This window comes from Falco rusticolus, chromosome 10, assembly GCF_015220075.1.
Source record: "Falco rusticolus isolate bFalRus1 chromosome 10, bFalRus1.pri, whole genome shotgun sequence".
In the NCBI taxonomy this organism is placed as follows: domain Eukaryota; kingdom Metazoa; phylum Chordata; class Aves; order Falconiformes; family Falconidae; genus Falco; species Falco rusticolus.
This window is the reverse complement of record NC_051196.1, coordinates 31346110-31366637: the sequence shown is the minus strand read 5'-3', so window position 1 is coordinate 31366637 and position 20528 is coordinate 31346110. Positions and strand designations below refer to the sequence as shown.

General features: G+C 36.7%; 1 protein-coding gene across 9 annotated transcripts in view; it reads right to left on the bottom strand.

Moving 5' to 3' along the window:
• Positions 1-19142, bottom strand: part of ZMYND8 (zinc finger MYND-type containing 8) — a 75163-nt gene extending 56021 nt beyond the window's left edge. For 4 of the 9 annotated variants that reach the window (XR_005106396.1, XM_037401563.1, XM_037401564.1 and 1 more), the window contains exon 1: positions 1625-1730. Coding sequence is in view for 5 of the 9 variants with exons in the window: in XM_037401563.1 (XP_037257460.1) it covers positions 1625-1638 (14 nt within the window). In the remaining 4 variants the exon portion in view is untranslated. Of the gene's footprint in view, positions 1-522; positions 545-1220; positions 1415-1624; positions 1731-19009 lie in introns of those variants that run through there. The other 5 variants (XM_037401556.1, XM_037401555.1, XM_037401561.1 and 2 more) reach the window with 5 other exon arrangements.
• Between the last annotated feature and the right edge of the window lie 1386 nt (positions 19143-20528).

Here is a 20528-nt window from a genome sequence, read left to right as displayed (position 1 = left end):
CAAGCATGCAAGCACTACAATCAAAATCTCAATAAAGAGCACAAAATGTTGTAAAGTAGTTATAAATCAAGCAAGTCTGTCTAAGATTATACTTTGTGTATATCAGAAATATATGTTCATTAGGCATTATTTACTTTACTTCATAAGGTCACTTCATTGCTGAGTACTAGCACTTTCATCACACCTCAAAAGCCTACGGAACAACGAAAAATGCACTCTTCCCCACAAACATGGTAATTAATGATCTATGAACAAACAGCAAGTAGAATATTTTTCACTGGCCTGAGGTAAACAGTAAGTATAAGCTTCAAAGTTTAGAGGCAAATTATTTAAAAAAATAGTGCATTCAAATTGGAACAGTTTACATGTGCAAGTCCCTTAAAATGGACGCTAAGCAAATCTGCTTTTTTTTATATGACTAACCACTAACATTACTTCATTTACTGGACTAACTGACCTAGTAAAAATAAAATGTTTGGAAAACTGTTAAAAAATGTTCAGAGTAGCATGCTGCTTACTTACCAACTGTTCAAGCACCCATCTCATTTTTCCAGTTAAGAAGATACAACAGGCTGGCAGATTTGGGAATTGATCAAAAAGGAATTTCTTGAAATAATTACGTAGCATTAAACCAAAAGTTAAAAAAAAAAAAAGAAAAAGAAAAAAAAAAGAGGAAAAAACCCACCAAGAACGAACAACATGTACTACTGTCATGAACCACACATGATTTTATATCCTCTGGACTCCACAAGACAGAACTGTGGCTGATACAGTGTAAAACAAAAAGGCACAGATAAAAGGTACATTAGTTTATTTGAACTATGTAAAACAAGAAAGCTAACAGTTCAAAAACATTTTCCATAAAGAATCAGATTTGTAAACAGATGTACTGCTGCATTTTATTGAGCAGCAGCCCATTTCCAAAATCTGCAGCATAAAAACTCCCTTTTAAAGGAACAAAATATTAACCATACATTGTCCCTCAGAAAGAGAAACACGTTGTATTAATTACTCCTGCAAGAAAAAAGGTTCAATAATCATTTTAAGTTAAGATAAGCTGCATAAAAAACATGATGCAACAGCACACCACCACCTAGGCCCAATATCTACAATCTGCCATTAGCACTTTTTGCTGATGTCTAGGTTCTCAAAAATCCCATATTTTCTAAGAGATAACTTATCTTAGCTATTCCATTCACTGTTTAGAAAGGTAAACTTGCCTGTTCTTCTGTCTGCCATTATCCCTGCTTGACTCCCTGTAGGGCAGTTAAATGCATCTGCTCCCTAGCTTCCATTTTCTCTTCAGCAGGCATGTGACACAACAGACAATAGTGCTGGCAAACTGCTCAGAGAGAGAAAGCTTCTTTGGAATACCAGGATCTTGATAAACTCTAAAAACACCATCCTCCTGTGAAGAAGTAGGTATGCCAAGGTTTTACCAGTCTGCAAAATAAAGCTGTGGCTAATGGCTACTAACCATGTGACCCAAGAAAGCAAATTTAAACAGTTCCAACTTAATAAAGTGCTGTGGTGTGAGTTTTGCACAACAAATCACAGAGAATCACACTCTCAACCCACAACTCATAGGTCTTAGAGAAAAAAAAATGTAAAAAGTAAGGCTTACCTCTGTGGATGCATTGTTAACACAGTGTTATGTCAATACTTATAAAACATGGAGGACAGGCTCTCAGTACTCAGGCAGAAAGGGCTTGGCACTTCAGCTTGATGATCTGTCTTCCTAATAAAAGCTAATCCCGGATTGGCTACTTTGGTAAATCTGAATGTAAAGCTTCAGGGGATTGGCTGAAACACTTCCTGAGCGATTATCTTTGTGCAGCTCTGGCAAGCAGGAGCCATCCTGTGCACAGAGAAGACAGGCTAAGCTAGGCCTGTTTCAGCACAAGAAACTTGGAAAGAAACCCCAAATGTGCGCTCCCCGGCTAAAATACACAGATTTTCGAGCAGAGGGAAGTGATCGCAAACTGCCTGCCTGAGCAAATGTGTCTCAACATGCCACTGCTGAGGGCATTTGGGTATTTTAAAACCGAAGGAGGAAGGGTTCACCCAGGTCACAAAAGCTGTTCTTCATAAACAAAAAGCTAAATCCACTTTGCTGGCGTTCTGCAGCGTGTTGCAGGCAGAAAGCAAGGCCACAGAAAAGAGAGCAAAACATACTGAAACTGAACATGCACAGGACGGGCTGAAACTAGTAACTGAAAATTCAGAGAGAATTCTTCTGTTCCAGAATGTAAACAACATATTAACACCTACCGTAGCAACCATATACCGACAGGGTGAGTTCTTTAGATACTATGATAAGCCGAGCCTTAAATAGGAAAAACTTCACAGCTCATTTCCACAAAAACTACTGTACAACTGAATTGGCATGATGGCAGAGGGCAGCTGCCATGCAGTGCATGTCCTCCCTGTTTACAAACGCGCTGCAGCAGCAGAGCATAACCAAAGCCCTGCAGATATTGCCCCCTCCCCCCCCCCGGCCTGCCCGGGCTGTCTGTTACACACAAATTCTGACTTCCGTGTCAGCCGGCTGCAGCTGCAGCTTCCTGTCTGTTAACCCTGTCGGACCTGGTGCTTTGTAAGGTACCACACAGACCCTAAAAAGACTTATTTTTCCCTACTTGGCAAGTTATCTGTCTGCTTTCACAAAAACATGAATATAGCTTTTTCAGATGTTTGCGCTTTACCTTTTATCTTCTCCCACAATCCGGCAAATGAAACAAAAGGAGAAAACGGCATGTAAGCAACCGGTTTGATCTTGGGCCAGTTCCCAAGCATTTGATTCAAAACGTGATTTGGTTCTTTTCCCTAATGCAGTGAAAGTGGGAGTGCCAGGAAGGAAGAAAGCCTTAACTCCAGATGAATATTTTAAAGGTCAGATCTTCAGAAAGGCCCCAACAAGCCTTTACGCTCTTGTTCAAAATTTCGCATCTGCATTAGGTAGCTCAGCATTGTCATTCCACAGCCATCAGCAAATCACAATGGAAACCACAGACAGAAAGGTGATTCTGAAGCATGTTGCATATAATCAAAGGATTATTTATTAAAAAAAATAAAACCAAATAAAGTTGTAGAGGAAGAGAGGTTTCACATTAAAACAATCATTATTAAATAATGAGCTAAAATAATCCAAGCAAAATAAACATTCTTCCAATACAGCATGCAAGTTCCAGGATTGTGCAAAACCAGTTATACAAAACCCTCTCCCATAAATCAAGGCCAGTTGCAAACAGAATACACACTTTGCTCTACCTTGACTCAAAGGCTAATGACCCCAGAAACAATCACCACACATAAAACTAGTGCCCTCCCTTAGCTCCAGCCAGCACCTTTCATGATACTACTTTACCGAAAGCCGACATGACTCATAACTAGGCAACTCTGCAAAATTAATAATCCTACTCTGCATTGTCCCATACTGCATTCACATTATTTCTTGAGATACCATTGTCACAGGAAAACTGCCAAACCATCCTATCACTGTGCTTACATTTTTTGTGTTCTTGCATTTTAGGCTGCAACAGCGGATTAACAGCCCAGAGTATAAATTCTCATCTCATCAGTAATTCTGGAGTCCCTGCTGGAAGCATTTTCCCTTTTTAGCTTTGGCAAAGTTTTTCAGGGCAGGGAGCAGGAAGGCTCATGGATTACACTGGCAGTTTGTTCTGGTTTAGGAATGTAGCAGAAACTAGAGAGAGTACTGCTATAAAGGGAATCGTACAGCCCACTACAGCAGCAAGAACACACTGGAAATGCATGACATTCAAGTGCATACTTGCATCAGTTTTAACAGCTCAAACTATTCCAGATAAATTTCTTTTTAATTGTATACCTAAAGGCCTATGCCACTCAGATTATCACACACACACACACAAACATCCACATTTTGATGCCTCCATATAGTAAATGTGAGGATTGTCAGCCATTAACAGCTATGCTCATTGTTTGACTGTTCTACTCTAATATTACTCTATTAAAAACAATAATCCTAATCCCTATGAAGTCCAGCAAAGGAGCAAAACTAGATACACTGACTTTGTCAATGCTCTGTGCTAAGCAAGACCCGACTCTGGTATCACTGATGGTGAGTGGGAACACTGCCAAACTGACACACTTGAACCTATCTGGGAGTGAATCAGCCTGCAGCAGATAGATAGAAGCAGAATCTGCCTTAGAAAAGGCCTCAGGTCCTGTCCTCTAGATTCAAGGAAATGGTGGCCCAAATGCAAAAGAAAAATTTATAAACCTGCAGTCATTAGCAAGAACAGAAACCTAGAAAGCGTATCAGACAGAATATAACATTTGTATTCAGCCACTGGGCTACTCTGCTAAAACAGACAAAAGCATTCTGTCAGGAACCAGAAAGAGAAAGCTTGAAATATCTTTCTCTCTACTTTCTTGTCCATACACATATTTTGCAATAGGAGGTACAAGTCTGGTATAATGACACACAGAATTCTGAAGATTGTATCCATTAAGACACAATGATTGCATGTCCTACTGCAGCTTGACCAATTCTTTCACATAGGAGTGGTGAATTTTTTTTGGTTGGGGTGGGGAGGGGGGTGGGGAGGGGGGTTGGGAGGGCGGGGCAAGAAAGATAAAGAAAACAGAGAGTCAGGGGAAGCTAAAAGCTTTGTTAACAGAAGAGAGAGTGGAGAGATTAGATTAGCTAGTATTTGTCCTTTTCAGTGCTTTGGAGATGTTAAAGGAAAACAGAACAGGGATGTGAGGCTGGAAAAAAAAAAAACAAAACAAAAAACACGCTGAAGGGAGAAACCAAAGGAAAGATGGAAAGCACGAATTCAGTCAAAAGGAGATTAACAGACAACAGTGTTAGAAGTGCAACCTACTATATTTAGAGTTCTTTGAAAAGAATTCTGTCCACTATGCAGAATCTCCAGAAAGCGCACACATCAAGCACCACAGTGTTGTAAGGGACTTAATATTACTTAATATATGCTTATATACCAAAAGTCTCAAAATTAAACAAATACCAGTAAGGAAGAGATTTGTCTGTATGGCAGAAACAGGGGTTTGGGTATGTAACCCTATAGGAGATGAATCATCAGTGACAGAGAGGGAACAGTAGGTGATGGACAAAAGATGGAGCTTTAAAAATAACATTTTGAACAGTTACACAAAAGCAAAGGAGGAATGTAATATTTTCCAAGGATAATGATGATGATAATACTACAGGAGAAGAGTTGCATTAAGGGCTTGTAGCTTGGTCCTGGATTTCCAAGTCATTGATTTACAACCCTAATTTCTAGAATAAGAACATGAAAGAATGTAATTCAGTGTTTTTCCTTTTAAGAGGTTTTTTTCCACCTTTTCTGCTTTAGCCCTGATCTGCCAAAGTATCAGTAACTACTGAAAGACCAGAAGACTGCCATCTGACACAAAATCCAAAAATAAATGTCTGTAAAGGCAGTTCCCAAATTTTTAAAATTAGGCTGGATGCTAAAATTAGTGACCTGTCTAAAAAGGTTGGTAATTTTATAAATTATCATAAACTACAGGAGAATGTGTTTATGCCCAATAGGTAGCTGATTTTCTCATAAGCTTAAAAGGCTTTGTGACCAGATGCATATATTTCTCCTTCTGAACAGTATTTTTGTATACTTTTGGTTTACATTACTTGTCCTGGATGACAGTGATTCATTGTCTGCAGATTAAAAAGCTGGTTTTGTTTGTAATATACACTGAATATCTAATGCATTATGAAAGTTTCTCTTGACAGCCATTTTCAGTATGCTCTGCAACGGCCTCATGTACATTTCCTCCATTCATGTTCAATCACCTGCCAAAAATACCTGGGAGGGGGGAAAAGCACCCTTGAGCTCTTTCCTTTAGCAGCTGTAGCTTTTTAAAAGAGGTGCTACAGCCTATGTTAACTTAAGGCAGAAACCCATATATATCATCCCTTTCACCCCGTTTGAACCAGTCTCTCCACAATTTAACAGCTGGGCTGTTGGATATCCTGTATAAACGGGGATTTTTATTATTATATATTTAAATTATTTTTCTATATTAAAAGCTTAACAGATATAATTTATTCCATATTTCATATGCAGCTAAATACTTTCAGTTACCCAGAAAGCAGCTGTGAGACGTACACAGGTAGACTGCATGTCAAACCTAAAGCATTTCCACCATGTAGTTGAACTACACCTGTGTAGCAAGTGATATACGATGCCTACACTGTGGTGACATGGTCATGAATCCAACTCACTGCACATGCAGGGTCTGTGGTTATGGGAATGTAGGTGCCCTGCATGAGACCTAGGTACAAAAACCTGAAAGAAGTCTGTGTTTCACCAAGGGATTCTAATGCCCAAGTGTGAGATATCCTGCATATAACACTTTTTCTGACATCAAGGTGCTTCTCAAGAAAATAGAAGAAAATCATTACTGCTAGGGAAGAATAATTTAGGACCAGGTCTGGATAATGCTAACCTCTAATAGTATTGCTATGGGCATTTTTCTCTTCTGATTTTTTTCACGTTCAGGAATCACTTGGTTAACAGTAATGAGATACATTACTTTTGTTGTTGTTGTTGTTGGTTTTTTGGGTTTGTTTTGTTTTGTTTTTTTTAAATAAAAGCTGATTTTCTCACAGAAGACTCTACCAGCTAAAGCTCATAGTAAAATACGTGAAGTGATGGAATTACAAACATACTGCTACTACAGTGATTTTTTTCCTCTCTTCTAGGCTAATATCTTATCACAACCCACTTCAGATTTAGACTATGTCACTCTCTCTTTTAACCTCTTTCCTGCCCCTCCACACACTAAATTTGGAGTTTGGCTTTAGCTTTAAGGCTCTGTGTATTCACGCTTTTGTCCTCCCTATCTGCTATTCCAGTTGCTATACTCGTCTCATTTCTGTGGTTTGCCTCTCACCAGGAAAAAGTCTTTCTTTTTCCACCACAAATGTGCAGTACAATCACTTTCACAAAGACTTAACCCATGGTTTCAGCAACTTTTTTTTTTTTTTAACCAGACATACTAGCTTATGCATCTCACCATTCCTTTCCAGCCACAGCACTCAGCTCAGTCACACTTCCAGCAGACCTGTCTGTGTGGTTACACAGCGAACAGGATCAGTGAATCAAATATTTACTGTGTTAACTAACCCAGGAAAGGCACCAATTCACAATAGTTCACAACACTGCTGCGATAACAATTTTAGCGGCATGACTGAGAAAGCAGGAGTGAGCAGCTTGAGATCATTTAAACAATCACTACCACTAAAAGAAATTTTTGGGAAACTACGTGATCAAGCACTGCATCCATATTTTCACCAGATTTGTGTTATTAACTATAACTTCTTCATGTCCAGATGACACTGCAGATCTGTCCTTGTCCCTTCAACATTATGAAAAGGCAGGGAGAAAGAAAGCCTTTGAAATATAATCATTTCCCTGAAAAGGAGCAACACCTTTTCATCTGTGGCTTTGTTTTCTGAAGCCAGGTGAAACGCTTGCCCACAATTAAGCACACATTTCACTCACATTAACATCTGCATAAACTGTTGAATTCATTTAAGCACCTTTACAGATTATAATTTTTCATGCCCTGTTGGATTTACAGACAATGTTTACTAAGCCCTCCTTATCAGGTGACAGAAATGAGGACACTCCTGAGCTAATGCCACTTCAAAGTTGTTTCCAAAAGGGAGGTTTACTGTAAAGAAATCTACGCCCACATCAAAAAACATAATTCTGAAAGGGCAGAACAAATCATGCTGTGATTATTCTATTTGCCAATAACAATGAAATCCAACTGCAGCTACACAGGTAAGTCTTAACTATGTGACTAGACTGCAATCTTTTTTATTAAATGAACTTTGATACTTTTTTTAAAGCCACAGTATCCTCATATGACATTAGAGCTGACAGTTGTCAGAGTTCAGGGGATTCAAAAGTGAAATTGTATACAACATTTCAACCATAAAAGGAGCAACAGAACAAAAGCATAGGAGAAATAAATGTATTTCTGTGTTGAAGCTACTATAGGTCCAAAAAGAACTCAAACACAAATGTCAATTTACCCTTTTATAAAGCATTATTCTGACTTCTTATATAACAGTCTTGCTTAATCCTGGCTTTTAACGATACGTTAGAGTGTAACATTCCAGGCGCTACAATGCATACTGAAAGCGAAGTTGTGACGTTACTCTGCATTTCAGTGTCATTAGTAATTCAGGAAATACCAAGGTATTTCACAAAGGAGGAAAAAGAATTCTGCAAATATTTCTTAAGTAACTCTATGCAACATCCATTCACAGGCAGAGGATAAAATTAGTACTGCAACCCTTATTTTACTGCCTTTCTCTCAACCCCTCAGCTGTATTTCTCTTAAAATCACTCAGATTCCAGTCCTGGAATTTGTACATTTTAATCTCTTCTATGCATTCAGATAACTGCTTGTTCTTTCAAGGGATGTGAGAACATTTTGGGAAAACAACTGGTCCTGGACATAAGCATTGTGCAAACATTTTAACACAGCAGAAAAACGTGATTGGGGGGTGGCGGTGTAAGATTTGCTAGTTGTTATAATTCTGATTTATGGTGCATTTGCCTTCATCTTTATATGTTGGCAGAAAACTACTTAAAACACAAAAGGTAAAACTATACCAATAATTCTAACTTCAGGATGCAAATCAAAATAATTTTCATGACCAAATAAAGCTTGTAAATCTGACAGAGATAAATACTAATTCAGAAAGATAAAGAATATGCTTTCTAAACTGCAAATTTATCAAACTGGAGACACTACCTGCACATACATTTAGGGTCCAGCTCCTGAATAAGGCCTTAGAATTTAATTAAACAAGATGTTTTTTATAGGACGATATTGCCACTGAAAGGGGTACTATTATTACCAATCCCATTCCCAGCCACATATTCCTACTCCTTCCATTGCACTGGATTTATTTGTAGAACCCTGCAGTGAGCCAGGTCAGTTTGCTCCATCAGCAGAAAAGCAGATGCAATGGTGAGGTTAAACTCTGCAGCCACAAACAGTGGAGGGAGGGAGATTACCCCTTTCAACAGCCCCAGGGGTAGTTAGATCAGTTCACATTGTCTGTGCTGTTCTGCTTTTCCCCAAAGTAACTATTACAAAAAGAAAATGACATACAAATATGGCCGGTTCTCTGAACTTCCTGTGTTTTGAATTCTCAGTGCTTCTTGGTGATCTACACTGTTTTGGGTAAGACTAGTTCTTTGCATTCCTGTGAACAAAATTGACCTTTTAGCCCTTGGCCTGTTCTTCTGTTCTCTGTGAGGGTCTTGATTAAAACCAAAACAAATCTATACAACACAAAACCCACCGTATATTTGCAGTAAACACTTGGTTTTATTTACAAGCATATGTGCGTTTGTTTAGGAAAACTTAGATCTTCATGGATATATAGCATATAATACCACCAGCATTTCAAATTGCAACCAAAAAATTATATTGACTTTTTTTTTCTGACAGCCCAGAAAAGAACAAAGAGACTGTAGGACGAACAAATACTATACTTTTTTTTAAAGAACTGAGCAGCATGGCTGTATGAAGCAGGGCTATCAGAAGAAAACTTGAAATGCAGCTGCCTGTATAATTTAAAATATAAAAACCTGTCCCTATGTAATTCAGGTATAATAATTAAAAATTCTCTTTAACATTGTTCCTATTTGCAAAGATTTGCAAAGCAAATGCTGTGACAGGCAATTTTCAAGCAGCAATTTCTTTGAAAGGTAAGGTTCTCATTCCTGCTTGCTCTTGGTTTTGTTTTTTTTTTCTAATTAAAAAAGTAATCTACATATATTTTTACATAATATTGTTCTTCATGTTAAAATATGATGAAAGTTTACATAATTGCCCAACATTAAAATATTTCTACTTCATATAAATTTTATAAGCACTTGAAAACAATGTAAATTATTTAAAGGAAAAACAAGTTCTAGTGTGGAACAAACCAGGCTTGTCCTGTAACAAATTTCAAACCTGCAAGCTGTTCTGTATTTGTTGTCAAAGGACAGTTTCTAAGACTGGAGCCCTGGACTAAACATCTCTCTCTGTAGCTTTGTATATGGTATATGTGAACTTTCTTCACCTACTTTTCCATCTAATCCATTGAAATGGGATCCTGATCTTATTTGGATGTTTCTATAGGACAGATATCTAAAAATAAACTTATTTATACATACATAATAAGGACATTTTCTCCAGATGTGTAGTAAAAAAATAAAAAAAGTATCTATTTTTACTTACTTGGACACATTCTGACAAAATATCCCTATTACATCAAATGAACAAAAGCTGGTTTCCTTTTTGTGTGGAAAGGAATAGTAGTAATTTCACAGATTTGCCGGGTTTCCCCCCCCCCCCCGCATGGTTCGCCAGCATTGGTAGAAGTGCAGCATCCCCTAGCGATCAATTCTATGTTATTACACTGGAAAGAAATTGCCGGCAAATAATCACACCTAGCAAGTGCTATTCAGACCACATTTTGCCATAGGATTCAATATTCATTCTTACGTCACAATTTTACCAGAGAGACTTCGCTGAGGTGCCTGATAACCATAAAAAAGCCTGAGGGTGAAGTTTCCCTCAAGGGAACAGCTATCTCTCCACTGTAGCAGCATGAAAAGAAGCAATCAAAGAGCGTGTTTAAACCCATACACTGATTACTGTGAACACCAAGACTTGAGCCATCCTGCGCTGACCTGTGTGGCACTCATACCAGCAGTCACCATTCTGGGCCTCCAGAAGAACTCTAGCCAGCAGTGTTCAATGTTCTCTTAGTGAGGTAGCCATGGAACAATCTGTCCTACGCTTTGCTAGAAAAGAAGAGCTTGCATACCTCTCATTATGCTAGAGCATAATCTTCCCCTAGCACATCAAACACCTCATGCGCAAATTTAATTCTAGGAAGGCAAACAAGCGAACGCAAAGCATTTGAAATCATTGTGAAGTCTCAGCCCAGACGTGTTTTTGCCATATAAGTTACAGTTAAATAGCTTGTACTAGGTAAACAAATCTTAGTAAACATGGATAAAAAGACAAAGGCTAGAAGCAAACCAGTTCTTGTGGGGGGCAGCAGCAGAGAGGAAACGGGCAATTGGGACACCTCTACGAGGACGCATAAGGCAGCCACCACCAGGGGACACTCACATAACCCCAATAAATACACATTCAAAAGAGCTCAGCATACCCATACCAACACTTTCCCGAGAAGAGGCAGGCATATGGGTTCTCAAAACACACCTCTAATTTCATTACAAATTATGACCAGATTTCTTCCAAGTTCTGTCAACTGTTGATGACGTTCAGAATTAGTAGTCTTGCACAAAGCACATGATTTTTTGAGCTTTAATATGTCAGATTTAAATTCGGTTTTGCTATAAACCTAGCTAAAAATCAGGCAGATGTGTCTGAGCTTTTGGATCCACATTTTTATTTACATTAAAAGTGAGCAGTTGCAACCAGAATGTCATTCATACTGAACTGAATATATTCCCATCTATCTTAGAAAACTGTGTGTGTGATCCTTTCAAGTGGTATGACAATCACACTATTATAGTTTTACAAGTTAATTAAGAAAGGACATAATGGCTTAGTTTGGAGTATCTGTATTCTCTGCAGTAAACCAATAGACTTAGAGATCTAATTTACCTAAAAATGCCATGCACAGTGTGCCTTGAGCTTAGAGGTGGGATAATTTCCACCCACAAACACATTTTTCTTTACCACTGACTGGTTTTGTTGACATATTTTTAATATTTTTTTTCTTGATGTTGGGAGGAAGCTACCTCACCTTGACAACATTGAGCGCACAAAACAAGTATAAAATTAATCCTCCTCTGGATGGTATGACGACACCGTTTCGCTAGCTAAACGGATAGAAAAGGGCTGCACTACAAACAGTTTTAATCAACCTAAGTACAAAGATGTAATGCTTTAGAAACAAACCTCTCCACCTGTCAGCAGCATAAGAGAGCTGCTCAGGTTTGAAATTAAAAAGCCAAAGGACATTTTTTAGTCTTGAGTCGTGTCCGTGTCCCGCCCCGCAGAATCCTCCTATGTCAACAGAATAATTCAGACAACTAGAGAAACATCTAGCAAGATTGTAGACGGCCTAGGATATCCCATGTGGCCTCTAGCTTCTACTCTCCAAGGCCAAGAGTCTCTCGTAAGTGCCGTGTCTGATGTACCAGACCCATGAAGACATCCTGGCTCTCAGAGACCACTTAAAATTACACTAGACGCCCCTATTTAGGAAGCTAAATCCCACCCTTTGAAAAATTCTTGGACACTATGACATAGCTGGGGGGTGCTGGTTAATATCTACCTGGAACATCCGGGAATCAAGGCTTTCACTCACTCGAGAGATGCTATGCTTTTATCACACAGACTATACAGCACAGTCAGAATTAACACACCCACACAGACAGACAAAATTTTTATGGAATTCATTACTATCTTACCTAGCTTTTGTGAAGTTCTAGACAATGCTGCTTCTTACAGAGATACATCTTTATTGATGTCTCATTAATCTCATGAGTAAAACAGTTTTATGAGGCTACCATATAACAGGAAAGAACAATACTTTTCAGAACAGACTAATCTTATGGACATAAGTAAAGGAAGAAAGAAAGATAGAGTAGATGCAGATCATTTTTCCATGACTAAACCATATAAAATTCCTTACAAAACTCTAAAATATCTACAGTAGAAGCAGTGATGAACACATCTTGTAGCATACTCCACTAATACATTTTAAATATGCATGTCCCTAAATCACAGAAGCATAAAATAGTCATTCTAGCAGTACATACAATAATTTCTCCTCTTACAATCCCAAACATGCACCTTACATTATTCCAATATAAAATAATATAGGCTATACCTTTTACTGTTTTGTACATGCACATGATCAGGAAAGGTTTCTTCCCAACATTAATAGCTCACTGGCTGTTTGACAGAGTAAGCAATTAAACTGGGAGAAGCTAATTTGAGAAGAGATTTTGTGGGAAAAAAGAAAACAACAGAACAGAAATAAGGGTAAATTTACACTGTTCAGTCTTGCTCTCTGATATTGTTACAGCAGCAAGAGATCTGGGTTTGGACAAGAAAGCAAATAACATAGATTCTTTGGTATTTTTTCCATATTTGCATTTGTGGGTTTACGTTATACAAGTTTAAATACAAGAACACTAATTCTCTACAGTTTCTACTTATTAATGCTCAATTTTTCTTTAATGCTTAATTGCTGTAACCATTGCACAGAAGAGAGACTATGGTATTATTTACAGAGAATAAGAACAGATGCTTATACAGAATATATTATTGGTCAACAGCTGCGACCGAATATTCCCTGATAAAGGATAAAAGCTAACAAGGAGGGGAAAAAAAAAAACACTGAAAAAAGGATATCAGGGTTTCTGTGCATCTGGCACTTAGCTATTATTATCCATGCTGCCCAGGCTCAATTGGTGAATTGCACATGTGTGATCTCAGCCTCATAGTTTGTAACAGTCTTACATGAACTTTCAATTTGTTATATGAATAGTAGTAAATCATAACAAATCCAGGATAAAAAAAAAAAATTCTCCTTTCAATTCCCTTCTAAAGTTTGTGTTTTATTGCACTTTTAGGAGTGATTAAATACTTTTTTTTAAAAATTGTTTTATCCCATTTTAGGAGACTTGCTGCTAGGTAATTCCACATTTAAACAATACCAGTGTAATAGGTTGACATACTACTACAGAGACATTAGCTTAGCAAATTTCCAAGAAAGCATAATATATATTTATAAATAATTACTAAAAAATACTAAAAATTACTAAAAAATGCTAAAAAAAATTAAGCGAATTTATTCACCCAGATAAAAGAAAAAGAAACATCAAATTAAAAAAAAAGGGTTGATTTTCAGTTTCAATTATTTCTAGTCATTAATTTTTCCTTGACAGACTACTTAACATATTAATGCATGAATGAAATATTTGTCTTTGCATTGCAGGGTCATCTATTTAAATGTCACTTTAATAGCATATTACATAAAACCCTAGGGTAAAGTCCAGGCCCTATTATTTCCAGTGAGCCCAGAGTTTCACCCAGGACATTCATCTGTTTTTTCAAGGCATGGAAATTATAGTCTTTCAAGGACAATAAAATCTTTTCTAGGGAAACTAAAAAATTATTAATGTGTCTAAGTCCTTCCTGTGTCTACTGAGTAAGTTGTGAACAATAATAGTTAATAGGTAAGTTGACAGAAATATTGAAGGGAACTGGAACAGGTTTTCTGGCTGCAGTTTCACATTTTATTTTTAACGTCTGTTTTCTTGTATCGTTGTAACTACTTTGCAACTATCAATACTTTGGGTTTTATGCTAAACACTTTACACTATCCTCTTTAAGTGCAAACATCTGAAAGCCTCTGGAAATTGTCCCATATTTCTTCAGCTGATTTCTGTTTTCATGATTCTTTGGTGAATCATAAGATGCAGGAAAAAAAGCCTTAAAAACCAAACCTTTTCACTTTGTAGTTAAACTATATGCTACCTTCAAGCCAAAATAAAAATTCAGACAATATCTGTTATTAGAAGTTAACAAGCTTGAGAGGGATCCAGGATAGAACTAGGACTTCAATGTCAAGGTCCATTGTGTAATGAGTAGTGTATGTTACTTCTGCATGGTGCTATTAGCACTAGAGAACACAGGAATGCACTCTGTAGGCATGAAAGTAATATTGCACAAAGATGGGAAAAGGGCTTCTTTGAAAATAAGGCTAATAGTAGGGAGTTCAGCAGTCTAAATCATTCTAGAAACCCTGTCTATCAGCTTGGCTATGAGCTGTACAAACCAGGTTGGGTGTGCTTCTCTGTGACACACACAGATTTTCCTAGCAAAGTTTCAATTTAGGTCTTAATACAAAGTAACTCACAGGGTTTTTTGGCTCTGTTACAAGCCTCCAGGCTTTCATTGCCTTCAGTCTGGCAAAAGTAAACAGGGATAACTAATACATGGTCACAACTCATTGCTCTTGTTATAGTAGATTTATAAAGGCCTGGCTGAACATAATTGCTGTCTTACCTTCTTTTTTTGTGTAGATTGGATTACGCTGGAGTCTTTCAAACACCAGACTGGACAAAGACATGAGCAACCTGGCCCTAACCCCGTAACTTGATTGTGCCTTGAGTAAGAGGTTGGCCTAGAGGCTTCCCAAGGCCCTTTCAGCCTGAATGTTTCTGTGATTTGCAAAATAGTATATATTTTTGTTTCTCTACTAATGCAATCTAAAACTTTCTTAAAGTTCAGGTAAAGTAAGCCTGGAACATCGGTGTTTTTTTCTAGCTATGAAGTGAAAGAATAGTTCTAACCCATGCTTTCATTCCCATTTATGTTTTGGTGCCACTTTTAGTTATTCAGAAAGAACATAACGCAATGAAGAATTCACCTTGTCAGGGGCATGTGTGTGCAACACACAGAAGAAAAAAGTTATTCACAAACTAATACCAATTATTGGATCATCGTGCAGTCTCCATATACTGCATTGGTAATTATTCCAGACTCTCAACCTGCCTCCAGAACAGATGCATATATTGCATTTGAAGATATTATGCTTACTCTTCCTTCATTAGCCAGTCATTTAAAAATTGGGAAAACAAGTATAGAATGCAACATTTTGTTTGTTTGTTTTACTGCTCTATTATTAACCCATCAGGGAGGAAAAGGAAATGGTTACTGTAGACTCATACCAATGATGATAAACACTTTTACAGAATATAATGCAAATGTGAAGTGTTTCCTGGAAACATTTTAATTTGGGGGGGCTTTTAGATGAAATTTTCCCTAAAACTGCGTGGTTTGAAATTAAACCTACCCCAGGTATGGCCAAAAATTTAAGAGCCTGAAAACCTAAGCCACTGATTTATTATCATTATCCAAGCTGCAGAAAAAGCATATATTGCTCTGACAATATAACATTAAACAGAAGTGTTTACATTTTCTAGTTTCTAGAATGTAATTTCTTAGATAACACTTTTTAATATAATAGTTTTAATCAGTTGGTGGTCTTGAAAGCTGCTTTTTGAAAACTGCATGTACAGAGATACAAACTCCATTCCAAAAGGGAAATATACATTACAATAGAAAAAACATATAAGTGCATAAAGATGTATGTGGAAATAGGCAATTAAAGACTTATATTGTATGTATCTGTTGATTAAATTATTAGCATTTAAATGAGATAAATAAAACAATGGCGGTTTAATGCCAAGCAGAAATATATGAAATGCACTAAACATGAAAACAGGGGATTACAACCAATACATACCAGCATACAGGTTTGTGGGTTGTTTTTTTTTAATGTCTATTAAAGTAGATTCTATTCAGAGAAGAATTTGATAGTATCTAGAGAATATTGTTACTACATTAAAAAGCAAAATCTTTTTAATGTCTCCATCTTTGTTCAACTGTGTGGACCTCTAAAATGCCTTAGAAAGAACAGCACAATAATACCAACAAACCAAAGAAGCTTTTGGCATAAATATGAAAAATTTAAGAATTTAGACAAAAACATCCTCATGCCACGCTACAATAGTAAGATAACATTTTACAGGATTTATAAATAGCAATTTTTAGCTCAAACCTTTTAGTGAATGGTGTTTTTCTTGTGATCTGAAAGCTCATTCCAACACTACCTCTTTTTAACTGCACAGTCAATATAGTACTAGAAAATAATCCAGAAAAGGAATTTATATTAAAACTATCATCTGGCTCTTCTAAATAACTGTTCCCCAAACCAGTCATTCTACTTCTAATTCACTATTCCTCCTTCCCTTCTAGAAAACATTTCATGCCATGACAGAAAAAATAACTAAATCTTTATTTTATAAATATAGTCTTACAAACTAGTTTGTAATCACTTCATCACCTAATAGACACCCTTCAAAACAAAGAAGTGATACTAGACTGTAATCAGATTTTCAGCCTGAAAGGAGGAACCAGGCTCTGAAACAAAAGGTTTCATAAAACCGAAGATGTATGAGCTAGTATTCAACGTATGATCTCTTAAGAATGCATTACTGCTGTAATGTATGCAGCAGTTGTTCCACCTGCTCTGCAAGTAGAATATTTATTTGCTTAATAGTTTCTAAATAAAAACTGCAATCAGCCACTACAGAAATTGTACATCATTACATAACAGCCAGTAATTGATTACCAGATGCAGACATTGAACTGGATCTCTCTGTTTTTCACAGAACAGCAAGATAGCTTTTCACTCTTGCATGCTACCTAAAATCTAGTACCTGTTCCTTTCCTGCCTTTCTTCAGGTTCTACAATTATCATTCAATTACATATTATAGTAAAATTACTTCAAGTGCTGTTTAATTGTAAAAGGGATTTTGATGTATGGTTCCCATTGAGAATTTTAATTTTAGGGCAGAGGCACAAATCCATACTTGCTTCACTTCCCCTGTCCCAATTTTATGACCTACCCTGTACGTTCTTAACACAGCTTTCTTTTTTTCAGAGACAGTAGTGTCAAGAAATAAGCAGATTGTTCTCAAACTGTAGAACAGAATCTTCAGAATTCACTATTGTACATTTGATGTTACAAATGTTATCCCCTTTTTGCACAGTTCCATTTTTGTAAAATTGGAACACTTTTACACAAAGGCTAAATCCCAAGTTTTAATTCTTAGAAAATAGAAGCCTGCTTTGTAGTGGTTTATGAAGAGGAAAGAGAAGCAAGAAATACCATACAGAAACATATCAATCGTTTGCCTAGAGTCCTGTCTGCAAAAATAACTGGACCATATACTTTAGAGAAAAGCCTCAAACTATTTCTTGGTATGAAAAATTATAGTGTGACAGAAGAACTACCTTCTTAGCCCATTTGATAATTCTTTTATTCCCAAATGTACAATGATTAATAGGCTCTTAGAATTTTAGTCTGTTACTATTGTTTAACTAGATGTTGGTGGGGTGTGTGTGTGTGGTTTTGTGCTTTTTTAAAAAATATATCTTGTTGCTACTGGACCTTATTTTGCTTGTCATTAAATGCCAGTTGTTTAATCTGTTCTGTTTAAATTTTGCTTTTAGGTAAAGAATAAGTAAAAACATCCAATATATGTATCTTGCACTTTGTTTTACTTTGTATCTGTCATTACCCTTCTCAAATTAAAGTAGAACCCTTCATACCCCCAAAACTGGAATTGAATTAGCTTTAGGAAGGTGCTGCATGGGCAAAATGCTTAGCATAAAGAGAATATTTCACAAATGTATATACTGGAAATCCCAGTCCTTTTGTACTTTGCCTTGTAAAACCTGTATCTTAAGAACAGACAGACAGCAAAACCAAGCTCAAACGCCTCAGTCCCTCACCTTCAAGTATTCCTGGGCCCAGAGCACATCAAGGAAGATCATCCTCTCTTTGGTCACACCTAGATGATATTGCCTTTACTATTGTAATGTGACTGTAGCTGAAGGGTGCAGAGAGAAATCACTTACAGAGTCTAACCTGTAAGTCAAGCAGAACGCAAAGCAAGCAGCTCTGGCAGTTCAAAATTTGTCTACAAGTTTGCTTGAAATGTGGCCAGAAAAAAAGGCCATTTGCCTCAACCTGATTTTAATAATGCTGTACTATACACATGTCCCTCTTCTCCTTTGTTTCTCCCAGCTTATCCTTTCCTAAGTAATTTCTCCTCCCCCATTCCAAAGTCCCAAAGGAACACAATGAATGTGTTCTGATGTCATTGCAGTGCTTTACAGGGTATCAATCTTCCCCACAGTAAATCTGTCTTCCATACTTGATCCTAAATTCTGTTAGACAGTCTCTATGCTCTTCTGTGTTTATACAATGCCCAATAAAATAATGAAAAATAAATAAATAACCCCAATCTTGAATGATCTTTCAACACACAAAAGGAAATCATATAGAAAATTTGAATGTATTTGTCTTGTGATTTTTAAACTAGGTTTACTTACCCCATGACAAGCACTGGATCTTTTTTCCTTCTCTGATTTTACTTAAATTCTGAATTAGCTCATCTTGTTTAACTGAAGCATAAAATAAAGGAATCATTCTTAGCTACTTCTGTGTGGTCAAGCAGATCTCCGGTTGATTTCTACAACTCTGTAAAATACATTAATTTCATTTTGACTTCTATATGGAAGAACAACAAATCAACAAATCTTAACAGCAGGCTAAGTATGAAATCCTATACAGCTGTTTTCAACCTAGGTGGCTGGTGGGATACAACTTCCTAATTTTCTGTTTAATTCCTGGACTAAATATATAAAATGACAAACCAACAGAAAAGTGGAAATATTTTCTAAACTGGAGGCTATGCTTTGTTGGGGTTTTTTTGCTTTTTTTTTTTACTAGAAAAAGCAACTATGAAAATAAAAATAGCTATGTTTGCTAAGTTTGTTTGTTTAGAAGATATGACAATGGAAATGACACAGTGACCTATACGTGAAATAGACCCATATAGAACACAGAAACTGGAATCGAAAAGATAAAAAACCCCTTTGGGTCTTTAACCTGGGACTTAGAGCTTAAATAGACACAGAATTATAGACTGGGCAGGGAAGTAAGTAGCCAAAAAAATAAGTGAGGTGGGTTGTCCTTATATAGGCTCCACCCTCTTACCTCAGTTTCCAAACATTAGAAGATCTAAATTCTGAATACATAAATCAGAAAACCAAGTATAAGTAACAGAAGTATGGGGTTTCACTAGTCTCTTTTTATACACACACACACTGCTTTAAGTTTACTAACTTTGCAAAGACAAAGTTCAGCACACTAGGGATTTATCAAAAAATTGATCTTACACAAAGTAAGTAAAACATTCCCCTACCTTAACATGATGCTGTAATTAGCTGCCCAGGGAGGAAAAACAGAATCCGACCACAGGGCTCTGAAAAGTAAAATTGTGGTCTGCAATGTCACACCTTATATATTTTTTTTTACCTTGCCTCTTAAACACAATGTTTCAAAACTAGATTCAAGCATTTTGTCAATTGAAATAATCAGTTTAGATAACTGTGATCTCCCTTTGAGCATACAGCATATGTTTACAGTAAAAATTTAAGCTAGTATATATAGAAGAACAGAAGTCACTGGATATCGCTTGAAGCATGCACTTGAACACTAGTTAAACATTACTATAAATTGACTCGTTTAAATCTTCAAGTTTCATAGCTAGCAAATCTGCCTCAAGATTCATTTTGCTAAGATAGTGTAATTACTAGAATAATTAAGAATCCTAAATTTGAGTAATGTATTAAATCTTACCTTGTCCTAAAGAAATCATGTATCCATATAAGTGAGTAACAAATCATAGATGTTACCTGCTCCTGAATTGCTTTAGTTTTGTTTAAAAATAAAACCTCAGTGTTACTTATTTGGAACTTGAGCAAGTAGAGGAGCTGAAATTTATGCTGAAAGTAAAATTACCTACAAAGCTACAAACGTAGAAGCTATACAAATATACAATTCTTA